The sequence below is a fragment of the Neophocaena asiaeorientalis genome, unplaced genomic scaffold (assembly GCF_003031525.2).
Source record: "Neophocaena asiaeorientalis asiaeorientalis breed wild unplaced genomic scaffold, Neophocaena_asiaeorientalis_V1.1 scaffold204, whole genome shotgun sequence".
Taxonomy (NCBI): Eukaryota; Metazoa; Chordata; class Mammalia; order Artiodactyla; family Phocoenidae; genus Neophocaena; species Neophocaena asiaeorientalis.
The window spans coordinates 7,798,880-7,823,632 of record NW_020173922.1 but is presented as its reverse complement, the minus strand read 5'-3'; the positions used below and the strand labels follow the sequence as shown (position 1 = coordinate 7,823,632).

Here is a 24,753-nt window from a genome sequence, read left to right as displayed (position 1 = left end):
TAGACAATTATTCAAGGGATATATATTATTTGCTTTCTCTTTATTTGGCTAATGGAGAGCCTCAACGGCCCAGGGATGCTAAACCTTCATGGCGCACTTATTTCTAGTGGCTGAATGAGTTTTAGCTGAGCCATGGTTGGTCTCAGGTAAATCCAGAAAGGGTCAGAAGAGGCAGGGCACTTTGGATCCTTATGGAACTGATGCTCTTAGAGTCACCAAGTCCAGCTTCCCTCTGGGAAAGAGGAGCCATGGATGTTTGGAAACCTATACCAGGGCCAAAAACCTGAAACTTTTAGTCTTGGTTCCATGAAAATTGAAGGAAAGATGATTTAAAGGGTCTGTTGTACAGATAAATGGTTATCCAGAATTTGTTGCCAGGGTACAGTTTACTGGTGTTCTCACTGGTCTTCTAGTAGCCAGGAAATGATAACTGGGTGGTAGAAAACTGGGAAAGTGGGAGAACACCAAGTGGGTTCGCTGGTAGTGAAGGGAAAAAGAGCCTTTAGGACATAACAGCTCCAACTAGAAACCAGCTCCTCCTGTGTACTTATCATTAATGTCACAATCAAGTTCAGGACAAGGGGCACACTCTGTGATCTAACTAAAGCAAGTCTGTGTGTTGGCCAGCAAGGGCCAAACAGCCAATGCGCCGCTAAAATTTTGTTTTTGTTTTTGGAGGGAGTAGGGAACAGAGAGGAGGAGTCATCTGGCTGTGAAACGTGTTAAAACAGCCAAAACTCCGTACGGACAGGCAAGTGGAGCCTGTGATGACATGGAAGGTGGAAGGAGAATCCAGTAGCCATGAGCCAGGGTCATTGTCCCTTGAGGATGGGGAGAGAGCACAGGGACCAGGGACAGGGAGATAAAAGGTGAGGTGAAAATCATCTGAGGCAAGGCTCCTCCGGCTGGATTTTCACAGAGGTTACTTATTAACCTCCTCAAATAAAGGGAATGGGACAAAACAGGGACAAGCCAGGGAAACCAACTGGGGTATCTAGCAGGAAGTAAGCAGAGGGAATGGCTCAAGTGCCCAAGATTATCATTCAGGAGGAGAAATTTTCCACTAATATCCGGTTTTAGGAATTTAATAATGATAACATTCAATAAAACAGTACATTAAAAATGAAAACAAAGGTCAGGAAAGAGCTTTTTTTTTTTCTTGCTTTTCTCTCAAATTGAGAGGGGACAGACAGTCTACAAGAAGGTCTTTTCCTCTGAGACTTCCTCCTGCCCCCTTGGGATGTGCACAGGAATGGGAGGGATGATAGAGGGGTGCTTAAAAAGGAGCTATTCCTGTTCCCCAGGACTAGGGTTGCCAAATAAGATACAAGGCATCTAGTTAAATCTGAACTTCAGATCAATGAGGAATACTATTTTAGTATGAGTATGTCCCAAATATTGCATGGGATATACTTATACTTAAAAAAAAAATCATTTGTTGTTTACAATTCAAATGTAACTGGGTATTCTGTATTTTCATTTCATTTGCGAACTCTGGCAGCCCTACTCAGGGGAAAGTCTTCTCTTTGTAAAAGTTTGTCAGCCCGAGTCCTCCGTCCCATGCCATACTCTCTCCCTATCAAAAGCCCTGAGCGGTTTGTGTTAGGTAGGGTTTCTACCAAAACAGATCCTGCTGGCACAGAGGTTTTGTTTGTAGGCTTTGGCTCTGATTAAAGAAATAAAAAAAATCCCCCCTAAGCATGTTTGGTTCTTGGGCTCCCTAGCTCCCTATTCTCTGCAAAGCATCTCCACACTGCACACAGAGAGCCTGAGGTGCCTGTGACTCTTCTGTGACGGCGCCCTTCAGACCTCAGCAGGGCCTTCAAGGGCGTTGAACAAGCTTGGAACCTTCTGCGTGTTCATTGTTAATTTTCGCCTGTGAGCATGGCACAGGGCCAGGAAAAGCACTCAGAGGAGTTTCCCTCAATTGCCCTTGCAAACCCTGCAGAATGACAACCCACTCTGCACTGTACAGGGAGTTGGGCTCAGCTAGACTGGCAGGGCGCAACAGCTTGATCATTTAGGCATAATTTCCAGGAGCCCCTGTGTGAATCCAAGTTATGAGTTCGGGGCTGGGAGCTTTTCTAGGGGAACAAGTGAAAGGAAAGGGAACTGCTCCTCCAGAGTTCCCTTTCTCTGCTGTGCTGTGAAAAGCATCTCCATTCCTGAGCTTGAACTAACAAGCACTAACAATGCTTTGGAGAGGGGAGACCAAGCCACTTCCAGAGGAGATGTTATACAGAAGTTCATGGGCCCATTAATTAGGTCTAACTAAGTTTTTATTTTTAAAAGCTCTGCCCAGGGAAGGAAATCTGAAGCTTCATGATCTGGAAGTGGATTTGGGGGAACGGTTCATTGGACCTGAATAATGGGTGTATGCCCCCACCTCTTGGCTGCATACTGCAACAGCAATCAGGGGATTTTTGCCCTCTCTGTTGGCTAGCTCCCCAGCTGTGTCCCCATCCGTGCTCAGCTTGGCACACATGGTCAGCTCAGTGATAGCCAACTGCAAGCCCTACTCTGCCTTGCCTATTTCAAAAAGGCAGCTTCCTACAGGGGTGTGGGACAGCATCAACCAAATGGTGCCATTATAATGACGGCCAGAGTGAACAGTACTGTGTAACCATGAACCCAAACACATGGGGTGAGTAGATTCTACTGCCACTGTCCACTGCCAATCTGGAAATATCAGTACTCTGGGAAAGGTGTAGCTCAAGAAGTAAAACCTGGAAATATCCTGGAAGATGGGAGTGGGGAGGTGGAGATACTGGAGAGGCAATAGGGCCCCAAAGCTTAGAGATATAAAAAAAGTGAATACCATCCAAGCAGAGTGCACTTCAGTTTTTTTAGCTGAATGATTCTACTGTCCTGAGTCCCCCAACCCATTCTGTCCAAGGGCCAATATTCTGAAGATTTTATTTCCTTTTGAACAAATTGAAGGGGCCACATTTTGGCTCTGGTTCAGGTCTCATGGGGCAATCAATGATCTAACCAGAACAGCCCGAACCATATCTGGTGTCCTAGAAAGTTAACATCTCCCAAAGTGCCTAGAATATACCTAAGAAATAATTAGGAAATAACTTGAGTGTCAGAAAAAGTATAATCTGAATTTTTACCTTATTCCCAGGGTGAGGATAAAACAGTATAGTGAAAAGCTATCTTTTCCATCTTCAAGGGAAAAGCTAGACAGAAAACCTAGAGGAGCAGGCTAGGCTCTGGGGCCGGGAAACATGGAAACTTAAATTTGGGGCCACCCATGTGTTTGGAGGAAAGAATGCTGGTTGAGGGCAAGAAGTCCTGAATTCTGGATTGGATCTCATGGGTCGTGTGACCACGCACAAGTCACTTCTCTGTGCCTTAGTTTTGTTTCTCTGTAATAGGGTTCAGGCCATTTCTTCTCATTCTCACACGAAGACAGAATGAAATGATAGATATGGAAGTGCCTGGAGGAGAATTAAGTTTATATATGTATATATATATATATACACACACACACACACACACATACACACATATATCTACGTCTGTGTGTATGTGTATATATATATGTATATATATATATACACACACACACACACACACACATACACACACATATCTACGTATGTGTGTATGTGTATATATATATGTATGTATAAATAGCATGGGGTTTCTTTTTTTAAAAGTGAGACTCAGCTTTATAAATTATTTAAGCCCCTATGCTGGGCCCACCCCTTAGGAAAAAAACAGCTATGAGAAAAGATGGATGAAAAATTACTGCCAAGGCCCCAAATACTTATGATGCTTCAACTGGGCTCTGCGTTTTGGTTGTCTGAAAGCAGAGATTAAGTTCGAGAGACACACATGCTCAGGACCTACATAGCAGAGGGATTCTTTTTCCTGGATTTAAACAGCTTCTTTTCTCCAAAAAACTCAAATGTAAAGAATTAAGTGTCATCAAAGCAGGGAAAAACTATAGCTTGGCCCCTGGGGGGAGGAACTAGGTCAACCCTCAGAATGAGGTGTCGCCTGTTCCCGTGAGAGCTAAGGGTTCACAACACGTGGAGACAGATGTAGGCTGCGAGCACCAAGCATTCCTGGGACTACATAGGAGGTGAGGAGGCAGCCACGAACAACTTAAAGAGAAACTGCTTCATATCCCAAGCCTTTACTCTGTGTTATATTCATCTCTCTCCCAACTGGTCTGGGTCTCATCAACTACGTGTCAGTACACAAGTCTGAAAGCCCAACCCCACAGATAAATGTTTCCTGATGCTATCTGATAAAAATGAGGGAAGAAAAGGCCGGTACGTGTCTCAGCACTGCACCCTTTGATATTATCTTATGCTAAAGCACAGAGAGCCCCATGGTTCAGAGAGTGATCCAAACAGGAGCCCATTCAAGAGGCACTCTCTCCCCAAACTGTAGGCATCACGGATAAATTCAGTAACCAGAGGAAGGGCTCAGAAGGGTGTGGAAAATGCCATGCTGGTTCATGCAAATAGTCCCTCCCAGCTTTGGTCTCTGAGGCTGGAATCCCTGATCAGCTTTGGGTAAGCAGGAACGGATTGGTCATCATCCGTGACTTTACCTGGAGTCTTCACGAACCGCTTCTTCTGGCCTGTCAAAAAGCAAGTGCAGGTTTGGATGGCAGGGAACAAAGTTGACGAGGAGGCTGAACACTGCATGAAGAGAGGACCAAGCCAATGAGAGAACAACAGCAGCAACAGAAAAGCAAACAAACCCTGCAACAGACCTGATGGGGGATGAGTCGCTGGACGTGGATGAGGTGGGCATAGGGCTGGATGGCGCCGAAAACATGGGCCAAGATGGCGAGAGGGGTGAAGTTGGGCTTGGATTCGGGGGGCTGCAAGACATAACCACCAGAAAACTCATCAGCACACAGGGAAACCACACAGGAGCACAGGAGGTTCAGGGGAGGCCAAATGACAGGGAGCTGGAGACCGGAGGAGCACTGAAACTGTTCTCAGTGCCAAGTCACATCTCTCCAGACCAAACTCCGTGTCTTCCAAGTAATGCCCGCTCTGGAACTCCTCGGAGTGTTAACATGTCTCTTCGCCCTGCAGAACAACTGCTTCCTAGGTGGCAGGAGCTTCCTCAATCGGGTCCATTGTGCTTCTGGCCACGGGTGAAAAGGCCCTGAACCCACGTCCATGGGTTCCCACACCCACATCCTATCACCGACCTCCATCTGGGGCAGGGCTAGCTTATAACCAGCCTTCAGCTTCCACCGTGTGAGTGTTTTTAAAGTCGTGCCTCAGCAAAAATGACCATTCTTCTGGGCCACACAGGCCATTCCGCCAGAAAACAATTTCCTGTTTACATTTTTAACGAAACGGGCCGTGTGCCATTGGAGTCCCGGAGAAGGATTGCATTAGAAAAGTGATAGCGGATGGAGGACAGGGCTGGACACACACCTCTCAGGAGAGGGCATACAGCTATGGGCAGGGCATGGTTGTCCCTCTGAGGTTTGCTCTCCAGGCTTATTCTTTCTGTTTTCATGGATTTTGGGCATTTTGACGCTCAAAGAAAAAGTCTCAGATGGAAGGCAATGAAAAAATGAGGAACTGAAAGCTTAAATTTGTCATTTTGTTTTGCTTTTTGATGGGTGGCTGATCAAAAGTTTGGAGAGGACAGGTTGAAATTACTCACTAAAATATGGTTTGTGGATTTTAACTAGTCACGCTAGCCCTTTGACTTTATTTCCACAAATTACACAAATAAACATCTTAGTAACTCTGTAAAATTGCATTAAGTCACAGATAGTGCAAACAAACATCAATGACTGAGAAAACAGCCCGGAAACCACCCAGCCACAACACCACCTGCAGCCCTGAGCCCCAGCCGGTGGCTGGATTATGTGGCCCAAGCACTGTACAGAGGTGAAAATGACAGCAATCCAATTCCAGGGGAACAGACTTTCTAAACATGCTGGGATTTAGCAAGAACACATAAATGTCCTACTGAATGAGACATCTTCAATTCAGATGAGAGACTCAATCATGGCCTTAATCATCTACAGCTATAACATAAATTCCTATGGAAATATACAGTAAAAACCCATTGTGTGAGTTCATCAGATAACCTCGGACTAACTGAAAGAAACATTTATTAAATGTCACTATATGCATTATATTTCTAGAATATAAATTTCATGAGCAGGGATTTTTGTTTATTTTGTTTACTGCTGTGTCTCCAATGCCTAAAATAGTGCCCATATTGAGTAAATGAATGAATCTCATTTAACCCAGCCATCTAGCCAAGAGGCACTATTACAATTCCCATTTCATAGATGTGGGAACTTGGGCCAATTTGAGGCTTGCTAGAAGATATCCAGGCTGTAAGCGTCAGAGCCGAGGTTCAGACCCCAATGCCCTGGCTCCAAGCCCAGGGCTGTTGCCACCACAGTGTACCACCTCTGGGGTAGCAGGACTTGCTCTGATCCTCTAGGCTGTACCAAGCTTCTTTACAGACCCTGCCAGAGCACTAGAAACCTTAACCACTGATTTATGAGTTTCCTTTAGATGCCTACCACATTTGCAGGGGAAAACGGGAATGCAGCAAACAGACAGGCCCAGCAAGACTCAACACATTGTAAATTCCAACAAAATCCTCAATTCTGCCTCCAGTCTTGTGTGTGGTAGACTCCTATAGCAGATGGAATTCATATAACAGAAGAGACAGAATTCAAAGAGTATGGCTTTTTTCTCTTCGCCTCAATTATTCCAGCAATAACTACTTATTGAACACATTGTGTGATCAAGACAGTAAGTGGTATACAACTCAGCATTTACCAAGGTCCCCGACTTGATGAGCTTACAGTGTATTTGACAAGATGGGACAGATTAAAACACAACTGTAACATAAGACAGTAAGTAAGCTTCATCAGCTAAGGGATCAGTTACCCTATGATTAGTTTAATACCTGCTCCCACACTTGATTCTGTCTTGGGTCCCGGAAGGAAGTGCCGCCTTATTTCTACTGGGCAGTCAGTCCTCGGTTAATCCATAACTGCGGCTGGTAAGAAGGGCCTCGCTTTCTGTCCCCTCCCTACAACTGGCCCCCCTAGATGGTGACCCAGTGGGCAAGGCCTGGCTATTCCAACTGCAGCCCAGCCTGGGAACCCAAATTCTGACCAGGGACAATCTGGAGGTTTATAAGAGCAGCCCAGGCCCAGAGGCCTGAACTAATCTGTTCCTTTGGTCAGTGGCCAACACAGGACAATTAAAAAGTCCTTAAGACCTTTTTTTTTTTGAGTTTTCTTTTTAGTGGCTTTTCTAAGTAGGAAACACCTCCAGCTTCCTACCTCAAGTGTACCAAGAATCATGCCTTTGGCTAAAGGCATAGTTGGAAACATATTCTATGAACACAATGTGGGTTCTGAATGTTTTTTCACATCCCTGGATATCTAAGTGGTTCTTGGCCACTTAGTACATGGCTGAAATTATCTGGGGGTGCGGTTGGAATGCAGGACGTTCATAACGATCATAAGAAGTTACTCTTCAATCTCCATGTCCATTCCCATAGTATTAACTGTGATTTTTAAGAACTAATAGAATTTCATTTGTTTGCTTGTGTTTTGGTCATAGCAATAACATTTATTTGCCATAAAATAACCACAATCTAAAACTTATTACCACTATGTTTCAGTGTAACAGTAAAATGCATACTCCACAGTACTTCAATGATTTTTTAAACTATGGATTGGAATTATACTCTTTGTTAATTTGTGCTCCAGAGGCACGTCAACAAAACTCAACGTCGACAATACTACTGAACACTGTTATACACCACAATGACTGAGGCCTGTAGCAACAGAATGGCCGTAAACATATAAATGTTCCTCAAAGAAACAGAGAGCATACTATGTATCAGTTTTGATGCAACTTAGAGAACACACAGGTGGAAAATAAGATGCACAGGGATGAGGATAATGGCCCAAGACTACTTGTATAATCTTATACTCTGACCACAGAAGTGTCTGGCTACTTAAAGTGACAACAGCACTCCTAAAAAAATCCAAGACATGGGCTTCCCTGGTGGCGCAGTGGTTGAGAGTCCGCCTGCCGATGCAGGGGACGTGGGCTCGTGCCCTGGTCTGGGAAGATCTCACATGCCGCGGAGCGGCTGGGCCCGTGAGCCATGGCTGCTGGGCCTGCGCGTCCGGTGCCTGTGCTCCGCAACAGGAGAGGCCACAACAGTGAGAGGCCCGCGTACTGCCAAAAAAAAAAAAAAAAAAATCCAAGACAAAACAAACTAAAAATGGCCAGCTTTGGTGTTGGCTCTGAAACCTCCAATATCGAATTCTCAAACTCTCTTCCCATTAATGAGGACAAGGATAACAAATGATTGGTGTTAGGATAGGAGAAAATAATTTTATAACTACAATCTTAGCAGATGATCCCCGAAGGCTTCTCTACAACCTCAGAGTCCAGCTGAATGCCCTAGCACATTTTTCACCCTAAATATTCCTGGGGTCCTGCCAGGCCCCCCACATCAGGGCCCAACTATAGCAACAGCAGCTTAAACTTTAAGGAACACTTGTTGGCCTGGTTTGGGTTCAAGTGGAAGGCTTGCATCGGCTTTAGTTTGCTAGTCCACTGTGTCCTCAAAAGGAGTCACACAGCCCCAGTCAGTCCCTTTGACATTCACTGGACAGGGAAGAAATAATGGTTTGGGAAGATAAGGCTCAAAGGCCTGGCAGCATGCTGGGATGTGGCTGAGTGTGCCTGTACGGTGTGTGGCAATATCATCGGCTTGACACCCTTCTGTGGTGACTCACTTGACTGATGGGGCATCTGGAGTACCAGCCAGGGCATGACTACCAGGCCGTGGACAGGGCTGTCCCAGCAGGCTCCCAATCTGATCACGGATGTGGCAGACCCTCTCACGGCTCCACAGCATGGGAGTGAAAAACCTGAGCTGGTATAAGCTAAGCAGTCGGCAGACCATTAATCTTTAATTCTGATATGCAAAATTACAGATGGCTGTGTAGGAAACTGGGAAATAGCACAAGAAAAGCAGTAAAATCACACATAGTTTATACTGCTGATAATCACTGTTAACAGCTTGCCAAATTTCTTCACTCGTCTTGGGTGGGGTGGTGTTGCAGATAATACTACATACATAGTAGCGTATTTTTTTCACTTAAGTATTTTCTGATGTCATTAAGTAGCCTTTGATATATTTTAAAAACCATAAAACTCTTTTCCCACTAATGAGGCTAAAAATAACAAACAACTGACATTAGTTCAGCGAAAATAATCTTTAAAGTACAATCTTGGCAGATGACCCCCTGAAGACCTCTCTACAAACCCCATAGTATTCTCAGACCCACAGGATATTCTACTGTATGGTATACCCTGATTTATGTACCCCTTTTCTTATTGTGTACATTCAGATTATCCCTCTTTGGCCATAGTACTGCAACTCACATTCTTGTAGAGGATCACTGCCTGTGTCTCCAATTGTTTCCTTAGCATAAATTCCTGGAAGTCAAATTAGTGGGTCAAAGACTAGGAGCCTTTTTTAAGGGTCCTGATACATCCTAGCAAATGGCCTTGCAGAAAGGTTCGACTGAATTGTATTCCCACCAACAGCGTATGGGGGCTGCCCCTTCCCTCTCACCACAGCCCCACCAGCACAGAGAATGAGCATTAAAAAAATCCGATGGACTTTCTTCCCCCAGTCCACAAAGGTAAACCTCGGACTCTTCTCTTTCCTAGCATTTCCAATGGTAAAAACAAATACAACTCCTCTCCCGTGTCGTTTCCATCTGCAAGCAATGTTTAATTTTCTAAAGGGCATTCTGCCAAGAAGGTAGTGTGGGGAGGGAGACAGGGAGATGGTTAGAGAGACAGACAACCGCAGCCTGTGGGGGTGCTGAACCCCTGGCCATGTGGCGTGGCTGATCCAAGAGAAACAGGGAGTGGTGGGTGGTTGGCTTAGTCTAGGACTCTCAAAGACAGGGCTAGGTAGGAGGGATGAGGTACACGTGGGGAGCCAAAGAGTGTCTCGCCAGCTGCGTAGTGTGGAGAGGTCACAAAACTGGCATCGACATCTCTCTGCCAGGCAGTGGTCTGAGACCTACAGGCTGGGTTCCCCGTCACGGATCTCAGGCTTGACCTGAATGCTCACTCCCTCAGTCCCCTTTCCCCATTAGGCCTAGAACAGGGATGGTGCTATTAAGTTCAAGGGGGACTGCCTGTATTTTTTTCTTTCCCCCTATAATGAGAGAGGATAGAAAATTCCATGAAAACCTGTAAAGTCCCATCTTATCTAGTCCTGAATTAGTGACTTCTTCTTCCTTGGAAAATATCCCTTTATGTCTTGAGTTAAAGTGCCATAAAAAGAGAGGGAAGATCAAACTCCAGTTGGGAAAACAGGGTCAAAATGAGTCCTGGTAAGCTGGAGAGTGGTGAATCAGAGTAAATGACACAAAAACCAATTTCTGCTTGTTGAAAATTTGAACATATTCTTTACGTGTCTGCTGAAGCTTTTACAACACAGAAATCCTATCTATGTCCTGAATTTTCAGTATGTGCTTCACGACTTTACAAGAGGAAAAGTCCACATGCCCCGAAGTTGCACTGCTCTGTATTCTTTTCTGACTCTTACAAGTATGCACAGTATTTACAGATTCTTTCCCCACATCTAATATAATTTAATACACATTTTTATTCAGATAATAACAGAGTCCTGATTCTTATTTTAATGAGACTAGCTGGTGAAATCCCCATAAGGCCTTAGCAATTATACGCAATTGCTTTGAAAATAGTTTTTAAATAATTTGCTTTTAAAATAGCTTGAGAAGTCTACAGGGCAGTGGTTCTGTTTTTCCAGCTTTTCAAAAAAATTTCTGAAGTTTAAATTCCAAATAAGTTTCAAACTCAGATGGAGTACATTGGAAAAGGCATATAATTCTGCGATTAAATAAAATCCAAAATCTTAGAATAGAGAATCTGTTATCCTTAAGGTTCCTCCAAGTCAATAAATCGAACCCTCTCATGCAGAATAACAAAGAAGTACAAGGTAGAGGAAACAACTCTGGATCAGAAGTAAAGATGCCTGGACAATGGTCTCAGTTCAACGGCTCACTGCAGGGGAAAAACCCTCAAGGGAAAGAAAGGACCAGCAGGGTAAGTGGAACAGATGCCTCTATTGTGTTCTGCCTGCATAATACTAATGGAGGGGAGTATTCTTTCCTCTTAATTAAACCTGAGGATAGCCCCTCAATCTTCTTCAAAATCACATTTCAGCTACATCAGAACTGGTTCTTAAAATAGAATGTATTTACTTTCTTTCAACTAAATAACCTCACAATTTATGAAGTTATTTTTAAGGAAACACGGAAGCGTTTGGGGAGCACGTCGAAGGGTCTATCAGGTGACACTTGCTACTCCAAAAGACTGAAATGGTTGCCGAGAAATCCCAGCATCTCCTTACTATATACCGAGAGCAGTACAACTGTCATTCTCTATATAGTGAAGATATTGCAAAAACAAATGCATTCACTGTAACTGAAACAGAAAAGCCACAGTGCCACTAGATTCAATCCTCTACTATCCTGAGGCATAACTTAGGTTTGCTCTAAAGCCACCATTCTAATGCTGGGTGTGTTTAAACTAATCTTAAAATTTATAAGCAAGAAACTGTAACTGCCTCAGGGGACTGAGAATGGGGACTGGGTACACAGGCACAGACTGGACATTCACTTTATATTTTACATTTGTTTATACTGTTTGAGCTTTTAAATCATGAGCCTATATTATTTTATAATAATAGTGGAAAGCATTCTTCTATAAATGGCACTAGGATAACTGGATATCTATATGGAAAAAGTGACACAACCTCTACCTCATATCATACCTAACAAATGATTTCCTGGTGTATTACAGGTCTAATTGCCAAAGGCAAACAATAAATGAGGGAATGCCTCTGAGAACTTGGGGTTGGGATTTATCCAACAGGGCATAAAAAGCACTAAGCATAAAGGAAAATACTGATATACACGACTACATTAAAATAAGAAATTTTATGTATCAAAAGACAACCTTAAAAGAGAGTAAAAAGACAGCCTACAACATAAAAATACATAAGGGCACATACAAGACTATACACAGAACTCCTACTGATCAGTAAGAAAAAGGTAGACAACCAAGTGGGAAATGGGCAAGAAACGTGAGCAGGGACTTAGAAGAGAAAATGCAAAAGAAGGGGGCTCACCCTTTCTGTAAGGCAGGAAGCGTAGATTAAAACCACAGTGAGATGATCCTGCTTACCTACCAGAACGACTAAGATAGCTAATATCAAAATGCTGAAAATACCAAGTGTTTACAAAACATGGAACTGCAATTCTTATACTTTGCTGGAGGAGGGGTGCAAACTCCTCCACCCACTCTGGAAAACACTTTGGCCTTATCTAGCAGAAATGAAGCTATCATCCTCCATGACCTCGCAGTTCATTCCCAGATGTATACCCTAAAGCAGGGGTCCCCAAACTGGGACTGCACGCGGCCTGTTAGGAACCGGGCCGCACAGCAGGGGGTGAGTGGCAGAGGAGTCAGAGTGAAGCTTATCTGCCGCTCCCCATTGCTCCCTGTTGCTCACATTACCACCTGAACCGTCCCCCTGCACCCACCCCCCAGTCCGTGGAAAAACTGTCTTCCATAAAACTGGTCCCTGGTGCCAAAAAGGTTGGGGACCACTGCCCTAGAGCACAGTGTGTATATATGAGAAGACATATATGAGAATGTGTAGAGCAATTAATCTGTAAAACCAAAAACTGGAAACAAGCTAGAAGTTGAGCAAAAGTAGAATGGAGAAATAATTTTAGTATATTAATGCAATTATGCATTCTGCTACAATGAAAATAAATAAATTAACTACAGCTACATGAATGACTTTTAAAACTCTTGAGCAAAAGAAGTCAGACTCAAAATAATAAAGCAAAATATTCATTTTAGGGATGCACCAAGTCAATCATTATTTGCAGATTCTGCAGTCGTGAATTCACCTATTTGTTAAATTTATTTGTAAGTCCAGAATCAATACTCAAGGTGCCTTCATAGTCATTTGCAGACACACACAGAGCGATGAAAAACTTAAGTCACCCTGAGTGACCCAACATGCACATTCCCAGCTGAGGTCAAGCAAAGGGATGCTCTGCCTTCTGTTCCAGCTCTGTAGTGTCCCTATGTACAAGAAGGCTGTGACACGCCTTACAAAGAAAACATGTGCTTAGTAAGTTTCATTCAGGCATGACTTATAGCGCTGTTTGTCCTGAGTTTAATGTTAATGAATCAATAGTAATGTTAAGTAAGGTGTCTTTAAATAGAAACCCATGTAAAACAAGGTTATGTACTGATGGGTTGACAAAAAAGTTGTAACCAGAGGCTTGTAGGAACCTAACCCTGTATTTCCTGTAGGAGCAATGGTATGATATTCACTAATTCAGTGTCTGTGGTTACTTCATGGACTGTTACTATTGCAAATAACAAGAACCTGTATCGGAGAGCTAAAAATATAAATAAAAACAAGGAATTGATTACTGTAAACATCAGGTTAGTGGTTACCCCTATGGGGAAGGAGAGGACTGTGACAGGGGAAGAGAAAGAGGTGCGGGTGCTTCTGGGGTCCTGGCAAGGTTGTATTTTTGACCTGGGAGGCAGTTGCTAAACAGTAATTTGTGAAGTTGTATAATACATCTCACGTACTTTTCTATATAATAAAAAATACGTGCAAACCTACCTTAAAACACTTAGGGACAGTAAGTATATCAGTGTATTAACAGCATTCTCTGGGTGATGAGAGTAAATGTAATCTTTATTCTTTGTGCTTTTAAAATATTTTCCATATTTTCTACAATTAATATGTTACATTTAAAACCAAAAAAATTAATACATGTTAATAGAAGAAATACTCTCCCTAATCATACAAATGGCTACTTTTATTCTCTAAAGGAAGGATGTTTTAATAGGGGCAAAATGACAATTCCGTCTTTGTTGCACCAAGCCGTGGTTTAGGTTGCACGACACAGTTGGCAGTTCCCAACTGTTTTTACTGTTTTTCTTCTTTTTCAGTCAAATACAATCAACAACTATTTACTGAGTGCCTCCCAATATGCAAGAACTAAATTTCCCATCCTTCTGTCCTCACTGAGGAATTATGTTGACTCCTCTAGAGCCTTTTTTATTGGTAAAGTTATTACAGTAAATCAGTGGTGTTTTCCTTTCCCCCGTGCATGGGGAGGTCGAGGAAGGACATCTCTGATGTCGCATTCTGAGTCTGCGGACAAGTTAAGAACACCGGCTGAAAGTCCTTGGCCATCTGGCATCCCTTTCTATATGGTCTGCTTTCAGGGAGTACTTCCTGTTTGGACTAGGGAGAGGAAAAGGAGGGAAAAGGATTTAATAAGACTCTAAATGTCCACTGATGAAAACAAAGGAATATCTAAAATTAGAAGTGGTGGCCCAAGATACTTGGGTGGCCTACCAGTAACCCTAGGGCAAGAGGATTCCTTGAAAAAGGAGCCTAAAATATTTCACTATGTTCACTACTCTCAGCAATAGAAAAAGCACTCCTGCTAAAGATAATATCCAGGACAATTAAATTAAACTCCTACAACACACAAAGCTTGGTCCGGATACCATGAAAGGCGTATGAGGCAAAGAGATAAGGAGACATGAACTTTGATGCTAAGGCCATTGGACTTTTCTCCCTGCAAGCAAATAGCTGGCTTCTCTCAAATTCTAGTGTTTACTCTTTAGTCTAAACATGTGGAAAATTGTTTCTGATCCGATTTTAACCTCCTCAAATGTCTTCCCCACTCCATTTGTATCATCTATCCCTGGCCTTGCTCCTTCGGTGTGACCATACCCAAACCCCACTTTCTCCCCACTACCATGCTTGCCCTCCACAATGGCTGGCTCAGGCTGCAGCCAAGAAATGCAATCTCACTGGGCTTCATGGTGATTTTCACCCCTTGTTCATTTGGTTCTGGGGAGCTTATTGACTGGACTGGAAAAAACTTTAAATGATTTTCCAGCAAAGTCACCCTTTCCAGTGGAAAAAAAGAGTTTTAACATCTGTGAACAAAAACAAACTGAAGGAAAATGATTTATATATTCTCTAGTTCTTGTACTCCAAAGCCAAACACCCACTAAGAATTCAATGAAAACAGACACAGCAAAGTACCATTAATTCTAATCTCACAAACTTAAAATTTCTATTTTTTTCAGACCTGAGGTAGATCCAAATTTACTATGAACAATCTATGAGTGACTAAGCCAATTTACAATGTCAACAAGATTTTTCAATACAGATTGCTTAACCTAAAAGAACCATCCGTGGTGATTTCAAAATGCAAATCTGATCATGTCATGTCTTTGCATAAAATACTCACTCAAAGATTCCCCATTGGGGCTTCCCTGGTGGCGCAGTGGTTGGGGGTCCGCCTGCTGATGCAGGGGACACGGGTTCGTGCCCCGGTCCGGGAGGATCCCGCATGCCGCGGAGCGGCTGGGCCCGTGGGCCATGGCCGCTGAGCCTGCGCGTCCGGAGCCTGTGCTCCGCAGCGGGAGAGGCCGCAACAGTGAGAGGCCCACGTACCGCAAAAAAAAGATTCCCCATTGTTTCTAGGGTGAAGACCAAGGCCTTCCTACCTTGACTACTCTTAAGAATCGCTAGCCTGGTTTCTTTACCTTTTACCACTTGAATCCATCCTACTGTACATCATAACTACATGAACCTCCTAAGCACATAGCTTAATAACTACTTGTTGAATGTTGTTCAACAAATAGTATTTTCCCACTCATAAGCTCACCAATACCTACTGCATGTAGAATAAATTGCTTGCCCTAGTCGAGCGGGATAGGTAGTTACAATTTACTCGTGCCCACCAGTTTTCCAACTCCCGTTCTTCTGGTTCATTTGGAGAAGTTCTTCTAGACCCCAAGCAATACAGGTGGGTCCAGTGTCCCACCGATGTCACCGTATTGGCAGGCATGTGATCCAGGCCGGCCAGTGAGAGGACCCCCCTTCCTCCTGGCCACAGTGGGTCAGTGATGGACAGGTAACTGATCACAGTTCATCCATGGGGTCTAATATATGACTGCTCTTCTTAATGGATGCAAAATCTAAATGTATTGGCTGAGAGTAACCAGAGATCCTTTTTTCCTATAACATGGCAAACATCTGTCTGCAAATGAAGTTTTGTTTTGTTTTGGTTTTTAAAAGAGGGAAGAAGAGCCAAGCAAAATAATAATTTGGGCTCCTGGATTCAATTGTGCTTGAGGTTAGATTCGCCCTGAGATTTCCCAAAATTGTAAGCTTATAACTTCCACTTTTTCCCTAAGCTACTTGGGTTTCTGTCATTTGAAGGTCTTTCACAAGACGTCCTCAATGCTCTTCTTTGCAGTCATTACTTGCCTCCAAGTCAGCAAACTTTCTTAAGGGCCATTTGGTAAATATTTTAGACTGTGGAACAACAGGCAAAAATTAAGGGCATTACATAGCTACTTACATAAACTTTTAAAATGTAACAGTTTAACAATGTAAAAACCATTCTTATTTTATGAGCTGTAAAGTAAAAATAAAAACAAACAAACAAACAAAACCAAGGTGACAGGCTGGATTTGGACCATGGGCCATCGTTTTCCAACCCCTCTTGTAGTCAAACTGGTTTACATGAGCCATGAGCATGCTGTAAGCCTTTCATTGCAATGTTCTTGCTGGTGATGTTTTTCTCCCCTGGAACGTCTCTTCCCTTGCCACTAACTACTACCCAGCCACCACTCAAAGCCCATCTAAATGTGAACTCCCACCTGAGGCTTCTCTGATACCACAACAAAGTGAGGTCTTTCTCCCCTGAATCCTCGAGGACTCGATTTCTCTTCCAGTCTTGACCCTACCTTGCATTGTAGTTCTCCTAATCCTCTTGCAGCTTGCACACTGGGAATGCTTAGTCAGTTTCTTTGGAATTGACAATACCTAAAGGCTACACTGAAAAAACAAACAAAAAAAACCCCCCAAGAAACAAAAGAACTCCACAGGATCGAAGTAATTAGTAAAGGTTTATGGATCCACCAGAAGCACAGGGTAAGCCACAGAAGCCAGACATTTCTGAATCAGAATTATCTGACATCATAAAACAGAACAGCTCTCACTCCAGCGTTGCCATGACAGCTGTAGTACAGCCACTTGTTTGCTTGTCTAGGGTGGTTATGCCGAACAAGTACGACAGAAGGGACATTTCGGACATTTTGGTCCTGGTGGGGCGGGAGAGGGGCACGCTGGTCTAGGCTTTGATGGACTCCTGTGTCTCAGCCTGCTCACTCAGTGTGAGCAGTCAGCAGTCCCTTCTGACTACTGCATAGTGTTGCCCAAACTCAAGTCATCTGGGCCTCGCCTCCAATCTTCTTACCATTGTATGTGTTTTAATATAACAACAGATACTATAACATACAGTATATAATATTAATACATAACATTTTAATGTTTTTCTCTAAATTGATCTTCTTAATAAAACAGAAGCATCTACGCTAGTCCATTCTAAATAATAAAACCTCATTATTATTAAAATGAAGAAGAAAAATTCACCCAGGCACCATTTAAAACTTTCCAGTACCTCAGTGCCACAAGGCTCACATTTTGGACATTTCTGTTCTCAGTTACCAATCTTTTTATTTCCTCTTGCAGAAACATAGCATCTATTTTCCCAAGATCTATTTAATTACCCCAAAGAGCGAAATTATTTAATAAAAAATGTGTATGTCCATTTCAGGCAAGGTGTTGACAGTCATTTAATATTTTTCCCCTCTTAACTTTGATATCATTTGTCTATACTATCGTCAACATTTACTTACTGTGTTCTGCATTCCTGTGAGAGCAGGATTTTTAAAGGTAGCTTTATTAAGGGATAATACTATGAAGTTGACTCCCTATTTTAAGTGTACAACATGGAGAGAGTTGTGTAATCATCATCCATAATCCAGTTTTATAATGCTTCTATCAGCCCCAAAACGTCCCTCCTGCCATTTGCAGCCAAGCCCTGCTCCTGTAACCAGCCATGGGCAACCACTCATCTACTTTCTATCTCTAGAGATTTGCCTTTTCCAACATTTCACCATAATGGAGTCATACAATGTATGATCTTTTTTGTCTGGCTTATTTCACCTGCAGATGTTTATAGTGGGCCAACAGCTTTCAAAAGGCAGGTGAAATGAAGATGGTAACAAATACTGAGTACTAACTTTTATTGAATACTCGGTATGTACCAGTCATTCTGCCAAGCTTTGGGAGGCATTACCTTATTTAATTTTTCCAAACTACCTCAGGAATAGGTACTATTATTCTCACTTTTCAGATGACAAAACAGAAGCTCATAAAGTTTAAGGATCTTTGCTTAAAGTCAATCGTCTAATTAGTGGATGAGCTGGGATTTGAAACTAGCCCTAACTCTTAGCCACTATGCTATCTGCCTGGTGTTTAAAAAAAAAGTCTCAAGATGAAACCAACTGAGGTTTTCCTTTTAAAAAAAAAAAACAACCAAAAACCAAACAAACAAAAACTTTTCAACTCACAGGAGAAAGCAATATAGAGTTCATGGTGCTAGGGAAAAAGCCTTTGAGGGTGCCTGGAAGGGAAGGTTCACCACAGCGGGCACTCCAGCACCTGCTCAGCACAGCGAGCCTCCACGGGGCACAGACCGCAAACCCCCCTCCCCCCTCCGGCCCCACCTTCCACGCTCACTGCTCCTGCCTCCCAGGCAAACCGGAAGCGGCCTGTTCCTCGCAGTACCCTTCATTATGTATGCTCTTGCCCTCAATCTACTGCAGCCTTTTCACTTTATTTAGAAAGCATGCATTGGAAGACATAAAAAATAATATATTTAAGGCTGTTTATGAGCAAATTTCCTCCAAAAGCCTCAAGCTGGTCCATTTGTGCCATCTGTTACAAGGGAAACTGGAAACCACCTGTCTGTCTGCCTGAGCTCTGCTCTTATCAAGGAAGTTGTAATTACCTCTTTGGTGAAGGATTTGAATCATTACAGTAAATCCCTTATTCAGCACATATTGTATTAGGAAGGCATTCTGACCCTAAAACCCAGGGTTTTTATCCCCTTGCCCTGCACAGATGCAATAAAACCTCAGCTCTTCAAAGCCTGGCAGAGTGAATTGTGCCTTAATCTTGTTTGTTACTCAATGATAACTATTTACTAAACAAATATTTCCTGCACACTTAACTACACAGCAGGTGCTTTGCAGGCACCTGGAACACAGCAGAAAACAGGTGGAGAGAGGCTTCTGCTCTCAAGCAGCTTATGTTCACTCACAGTGAACTTCAAGGCAGGGTATGAGCACAGGCTGGGTGGAGGGAAAATATCAAAACAACCATTTGCATTCCTCATCTGATCCTTATAAGATCTGTATTTTATAGATGCTTCCTGATGTGTATAAAACGATGAGTAGGATAGGTAAATACTTTATAAATAGGTAAATAAAAACAACAGACACGTATTAGAGGTACCTGCCCCAAATACTTTTTTCTGATAGTATTTTGATCATCTTAGTGATTAAAATTGTTTAGGAAACACTGTTCTAGTGTGTGTGTGTTAACAAACAAGTAAACAACACATCACTTTAGATGGTATTAAGAGCTACGAAGAAAATTTAAAAAGCCGTGTGAAGGTGACTGCCAAGTGGGAAAGGGTGGGTGGGGTGATTTGGATTCCACGGATGGGGCTGCTTCTTTCAGGAGTAACATCTCAGCTGAGAGGTCCACGCAGGAGAGTGCTCAAGCCTCCTTCTCTTAAACACCAGGGCATCTTTTAATTTTAACCATTTGGGATTAAAACAAAAACCAAGCCCCATTTCCTCCTAAGCACCCTCACAGTCTCTTTGCTTAATCATAGAGCCTTTTCCTGGAACACCGTGTGAACTTAATGGAAAGGGTCCCATTTTTGAAGGGAAGAACTATTGAAAGAACATCAGTAGTAAAGGCTGTCCTGGCTGTAGCAGAATTCCCAGTAGTGGCTGGTAACAGCCAAACATAGATTTTCTGCAAGAAACTGTTTCCTCGTAAAGCTAAAAAGTCATTCCTTTGGGGGAAATAAGTGTGTGCTTTTTCAATGAAGTCTCTATGTGCCCTAAAATAAGTATGTTGCTTGTTTCTTTTCAGAAGAAAGGAATTACATAAATCCCAAACCAACCGACAAACAGCCTGCAGATGTCTCTTCCCTTGTGTGAACTGCCACATCTCCAGGTCCCTACAGAACCAAGCATGAGGTTAGACACCCTAGATATTACACCTCGGTTTTCTGGATCACTCTTTCACTACCTGAGGTATGTAACATCTCTGAAGTTCTACTCACTTTTTGTCACTATATGCACGTTCATTCGCCTAGAAGGGTATTTGCGGTAAGCCTTCTACCATGTCATCCTCCAAGGCCTACACCATGTCTCTGCCAGATCCTCTCCTCATCATCACCCAGGCTTATAGGGACAAAATGGTACTCTGCACATACTTAACCTTTATCTCATCCTCCCAGGAAACTATGGAAAGGAAAGGAGAATCTCCCCAAGGGAAGAATATTGCAAATCATACAATTTAGGAAAATACAAAAATGAAAGCGAATAAAATGTATTTTCCAAAATAAGAAGTTCTTGCACCACTGCGTAGCTGAATGAGTCCAGCTGGGTTGGAGCCTAAAAATCTGTATTTAAGAAATGTTCTCCTCACTGCCCACAACTCCAACCCCAGCCCTGTGGTTCTGATACGCAAGCAGAGATGGGAACCACTGATCCTTGGCTTCTAGAGTTCCAAGTCAGCTTTGGAGATTACTGGGAGATGGGAACACCCCGGGGACTTAGTAGCATGCACCTTGGTGATTATTTTCTTCCTATAAAATTTCTGATTTATTCACATGGATCTTGTTATTATTTTTGACACAGCAAGCATGTGTAAACTTCTTCGCCAGTGTCTTAATAAAGTGTCAGTGCTTATCTGTGATTTGGTCAAAAGAACTGAAGGAGTTCTGAGGAGATGGATCAGTTTAAGCTGGAGGAGTTTGGGAAAGTTTCCCTTGAGTTGGAATGTTCCCATTTTCCATTTTGGGGTTTCAGATTAAGGGGGCTGTGGTCAGCCTTGCAGCTGGAAAAGGAGAATCAGTGTCCAAGGCAAAATGAGCCCCCCGCTCTCTGCTGAAACAAGACGTGGCAACAGCATATACACAGCCTTGCTTTGAAAATAACAACTCCCACTGGTGTAGACTGCTTACCACCCTCCAGGCTCTGGGCCGAGCGCTTTTGGTCTCTGCCTCGTCCCAATAACCCAAGAGGGCTGCCCTGACTTGGCAGAGGGGTAAGAGGAAATTTGGAGGGTTGAGTCGTTTTCTAAGAGCCAGAAAGCGGTGGTGCTGAGACTGAAGTGAGGCAGCCTGACTCCAGTACAGCCTCTTCTGAAAGCCTGTGTCCGCCACTCCCCTCCAGCCTCCCCCTGGCCCCTCACGGAGTCCTGGGCATGCATACTCCACAGGCGAGGCGCACAGAAGTGCCTGGAGATGGCTGATGCAAACACAGTGCCCCACTTAAAAGGGAATTTGCTTGAAGCGCCCTAGAATCTGTTAAAGCAGGTAAATTCCAGTTCCAAGATCAAATGTTACAAATAACATTACATAGAAATAAAAGAAAAATGGTTTGGGAGCCTCTGAACACTTTCATTGGTTGTCTGTTTTCAGAGAATACCTGCCGTATTTGATAAACAGACTTGTAGATGAAAACACTATTCTTAACAATAGTGAATTAACAGTTAAGTGCAAGAATCTGGGGTCAGACAGGGCTCCAAAACTGCTTTGAATCCTGGTTCTGCCACTTATTAGCAGTGTGACCATGGGCAACTGTGCCCCTCATTTTCCTCCCCTGCTTAAAATGGGGATAATCAATAATAACTCTACCTCAGAGGATTGGTGAGAATTAAAGGGGATCATACACATAATACACTTAGCATACTGAAGCTTGGTACGCCGTAAGCATTCGCTAAATGGTAGCTATGATGATTAGGATATGCTTGACTTGTCCTGAAAAAGTGATCCTTTTATTTTAAAATGAAATGTGGGCTTAAGGACGCAGTACTTGTACCATCTATAAATCCGAAGGCACTGATTCAAACAAGTGAAAATGAAGATGAAACTGCACCAGTACCTGCAACAAAAGGAGAGAAAAAGTAATCTGCCTCCAGTTCTAGGGCTTTCATCCCAGGATCATTTCCCCTCTTAGCACAGCCCTGTCACTTGTGTCTGCACAGCAAAGCCCCCAGTGGAAAACACACAGAGGCAAGTTCAGAGGCGCTTGGGTTATGTTACCAGGGCAGATCAGTCCACTGGGATCAAATAACCTACGCCCAAAGCCCAGAAGTTCATGTTCAAGTGGAGGTGTCAATACTGAGCTGTGGCTCATCTAGGGACCTTAATTAAGCCCCAGCCTCTTTTTCAGGGCAGGCCGACAGGAGGTGTCTGTTTTTCCATCGGCTCTCACAGAAAAGCTGGTGGTGTTACAGAAAGTGGGCCTGGGAAGGTGGGCGGACAGGCACTGCCCACCGGCCCACACTCATTCTGGGCGTGTCTAGGGAGAGGATCTGAATTCCCGGGTGCACTTGTGACAGCCGCCTGAGAAGCCCACGTGGAGAGGGCGGGTGAAGAGACAGAGTAATAGGATAACACTTCCTTCTTGGCGTGGGCCTTCCCCCAAGGATGATTACACACGCTTAAAAGCAGCACTGCACAGGTTTCACACAGAAGCTGCTGGAGATGGTGTTGCTCATTCATTCTTATAATATTCTGCAAGGTGAGCAGCCAGGGTCGCCATCATTAAGTGGACAAGGTAGGCTGAGCCAGACCCTCGGACATTAGGGCTCAATGAATGGCTTAGTTTCTTGGGATGGTGGGCAGGCCACTGCAGCAGCTTCCCTTCCTTCTTTGCCTTCTAAGCCACAGGTTTCTCAACATCTAACTTCCCCATCCCTGTCTTCACCCCTCCACCCACAGGCTAAACACTGGTTCTTTAAATAGGGAGGCTCTTTCAGGAAGAAAGGCGTAGGGAAGACTCACTGAGAAACTTCCCACAGGGAATGCAAGGTTGAGTGGGAAGAGTTAAGGGCTCTAGGAGCAGGTAGAGTGAGGGCGGGAATCCTTCCGACTTCATCTCGCTCTCCTTTGAAAACCAGGGAAAATGTTACCCCAAAGGGCCTCAGTGAAGACTGCATGAATCTATATCCATAAAGGGCCGGGTGCCACAACCGGCACTAGAAAGTGCCCCCATAATAGCAAGCATTGATAACTTCCTGAGCTTGACAAACTAGCAGAATTAAGGAAAGGAATAAATAACCTTAGGTTCTGGGCAGTTATATCTGCCTTTCCAAAGTAAAACTCACCAGGATGAAGGATGCCAGGGCTTTGCTTAATTCACATATCCAAGGCCAGCTTATTTTCTCTCCTCCTTCCCACCCCATGGTTTTTGGTAAAAAACAAAAAGGGGGCATGTCCCAAAATATATATTCTTTAATACATAAACATTTTTTTAAATACAGACAGAAAACCTATTGTTCCTGTTTCTAGCTATAAAAGCAATTTGTGCTCAATGTAGAAATCAAAGAAACAATGAAAGGCAAAAATAAAACTAAATACAACCCTCAAAATTAAAAATAAAACTACCAAATGATCCAGCAACTCCACTTTGAAGAAAACAAAAACACTAACTTGAAAAGGTATCTGCACCCTCATGTTTATTGCACCATTATTTATAATAGCCAAGATATGGCAACAACGTTAAGTGTCCGTCAATGAATGAATGGGTAAAGAAGTTGTGGTACGTATATACAATATTATTTGGCCATAAAAGAGAAAGAAATGGTGTCATTTGTGACAACGTGGATGGAACTTGAGGGCATTATGTTAAGTGAAATAAGTCAGACAGAGAAAGACAAATACCATATAATCTCATTTATATATGAAATCTAAAACCAAAACCAAAACCAAAAAAATTCCACTGAGCTCATAGATAAAGAGAACAGACTGGTGGTTGCCAGAGGCAAAGAGGTGAGGGGTGAGCGGTGAGGGAAATGGAGGAAGGGGGTTAAAAGGTACAAATTTCCAGCTATACAATAGATAAGTCATGGGGTGTAATGTACAGCATGGTAACTACAGTTAATAATACTTTTTGTATATTTGAAAATTACTAAGAGAGTAGATCTTCAAAGTTCTCAACACGAGAAAAAAAAATTTTGTAACTATGTATGGTGTTGAACGTTAACTAGACTTACTGTGGTGATCATTTTGTAATATATACAAATATCAAATCATTATGTTGTACATTTGAAATTAATATAATGTTACAGATCAATTATACCTCAATAAAACAAAAAACTAAACAAAACCAACTATCAACATTTCCGCCCACATGTACCACATGCTGACTGTTTTAGAACCTTTACATGTATACATATGCATTCATGCGTATTTGTTTTGCCCATTAAAATGGCACCATAGCTTACATACTCTTTTATTCTGCTTTTTTCAGCCAAGTAGTTTATTATAAAAGTATTTCCATGCCAATGAAACTGATCAACAACATAATTTTTAATAGTTGCACTGTAGTCCATGGCTGTGTGATAATTACCAAATCATCGCCATTGTTGGACACTGAAATTCTTTCTTTTTTTTTTTGTTATTATAAGTAATACTGCGATGAAAGTCCATCC

General features: G+C 42.9%; 1 protein-coding gene across 8 annotated transcripts in view; it reads right to left on the bottom strand.

Annotated features, from left to right (window-relative positions):
• Nucleotides 1–24,753, bottom strand: part of ARHGAP26 (Rho GTPase activating protein 26) — a 469,933-nt gene that overhangs the window by 16,408 nt on the left and 428,772 nt on the right. For 6 of the 8 annotated variants that reach the window (XR_003004075.1, XM_024752249.1, XM_024752254.1 and 3 more), the window contains 2 exons: nucleotides 22,137–22,199; nucleotides 4,736–4,846 (listed from right to left, as the gene is read on the bottom strand). The exons of 1 other annotated variant lie outside the window; for it this stretch is intronic. Coding sequence is in view for 6 of the 7 variants with exons in the window: in XM_024752249.1 (XP_024608017.1) it covers nucleotides 4,736–4,846; nucleotides 22,137–22,199 (174 nt within the window). In the remaining variant the exon portion in view is untranslated. The remainder of the gene's footprint in view (nucleotides 1–4,735; nucleotides 4,847–22,136; nucleotides 22,200–24,753) is intronic. One more of the 8 variants, XM_024752250.1, reaches the window with a different exon arrangement.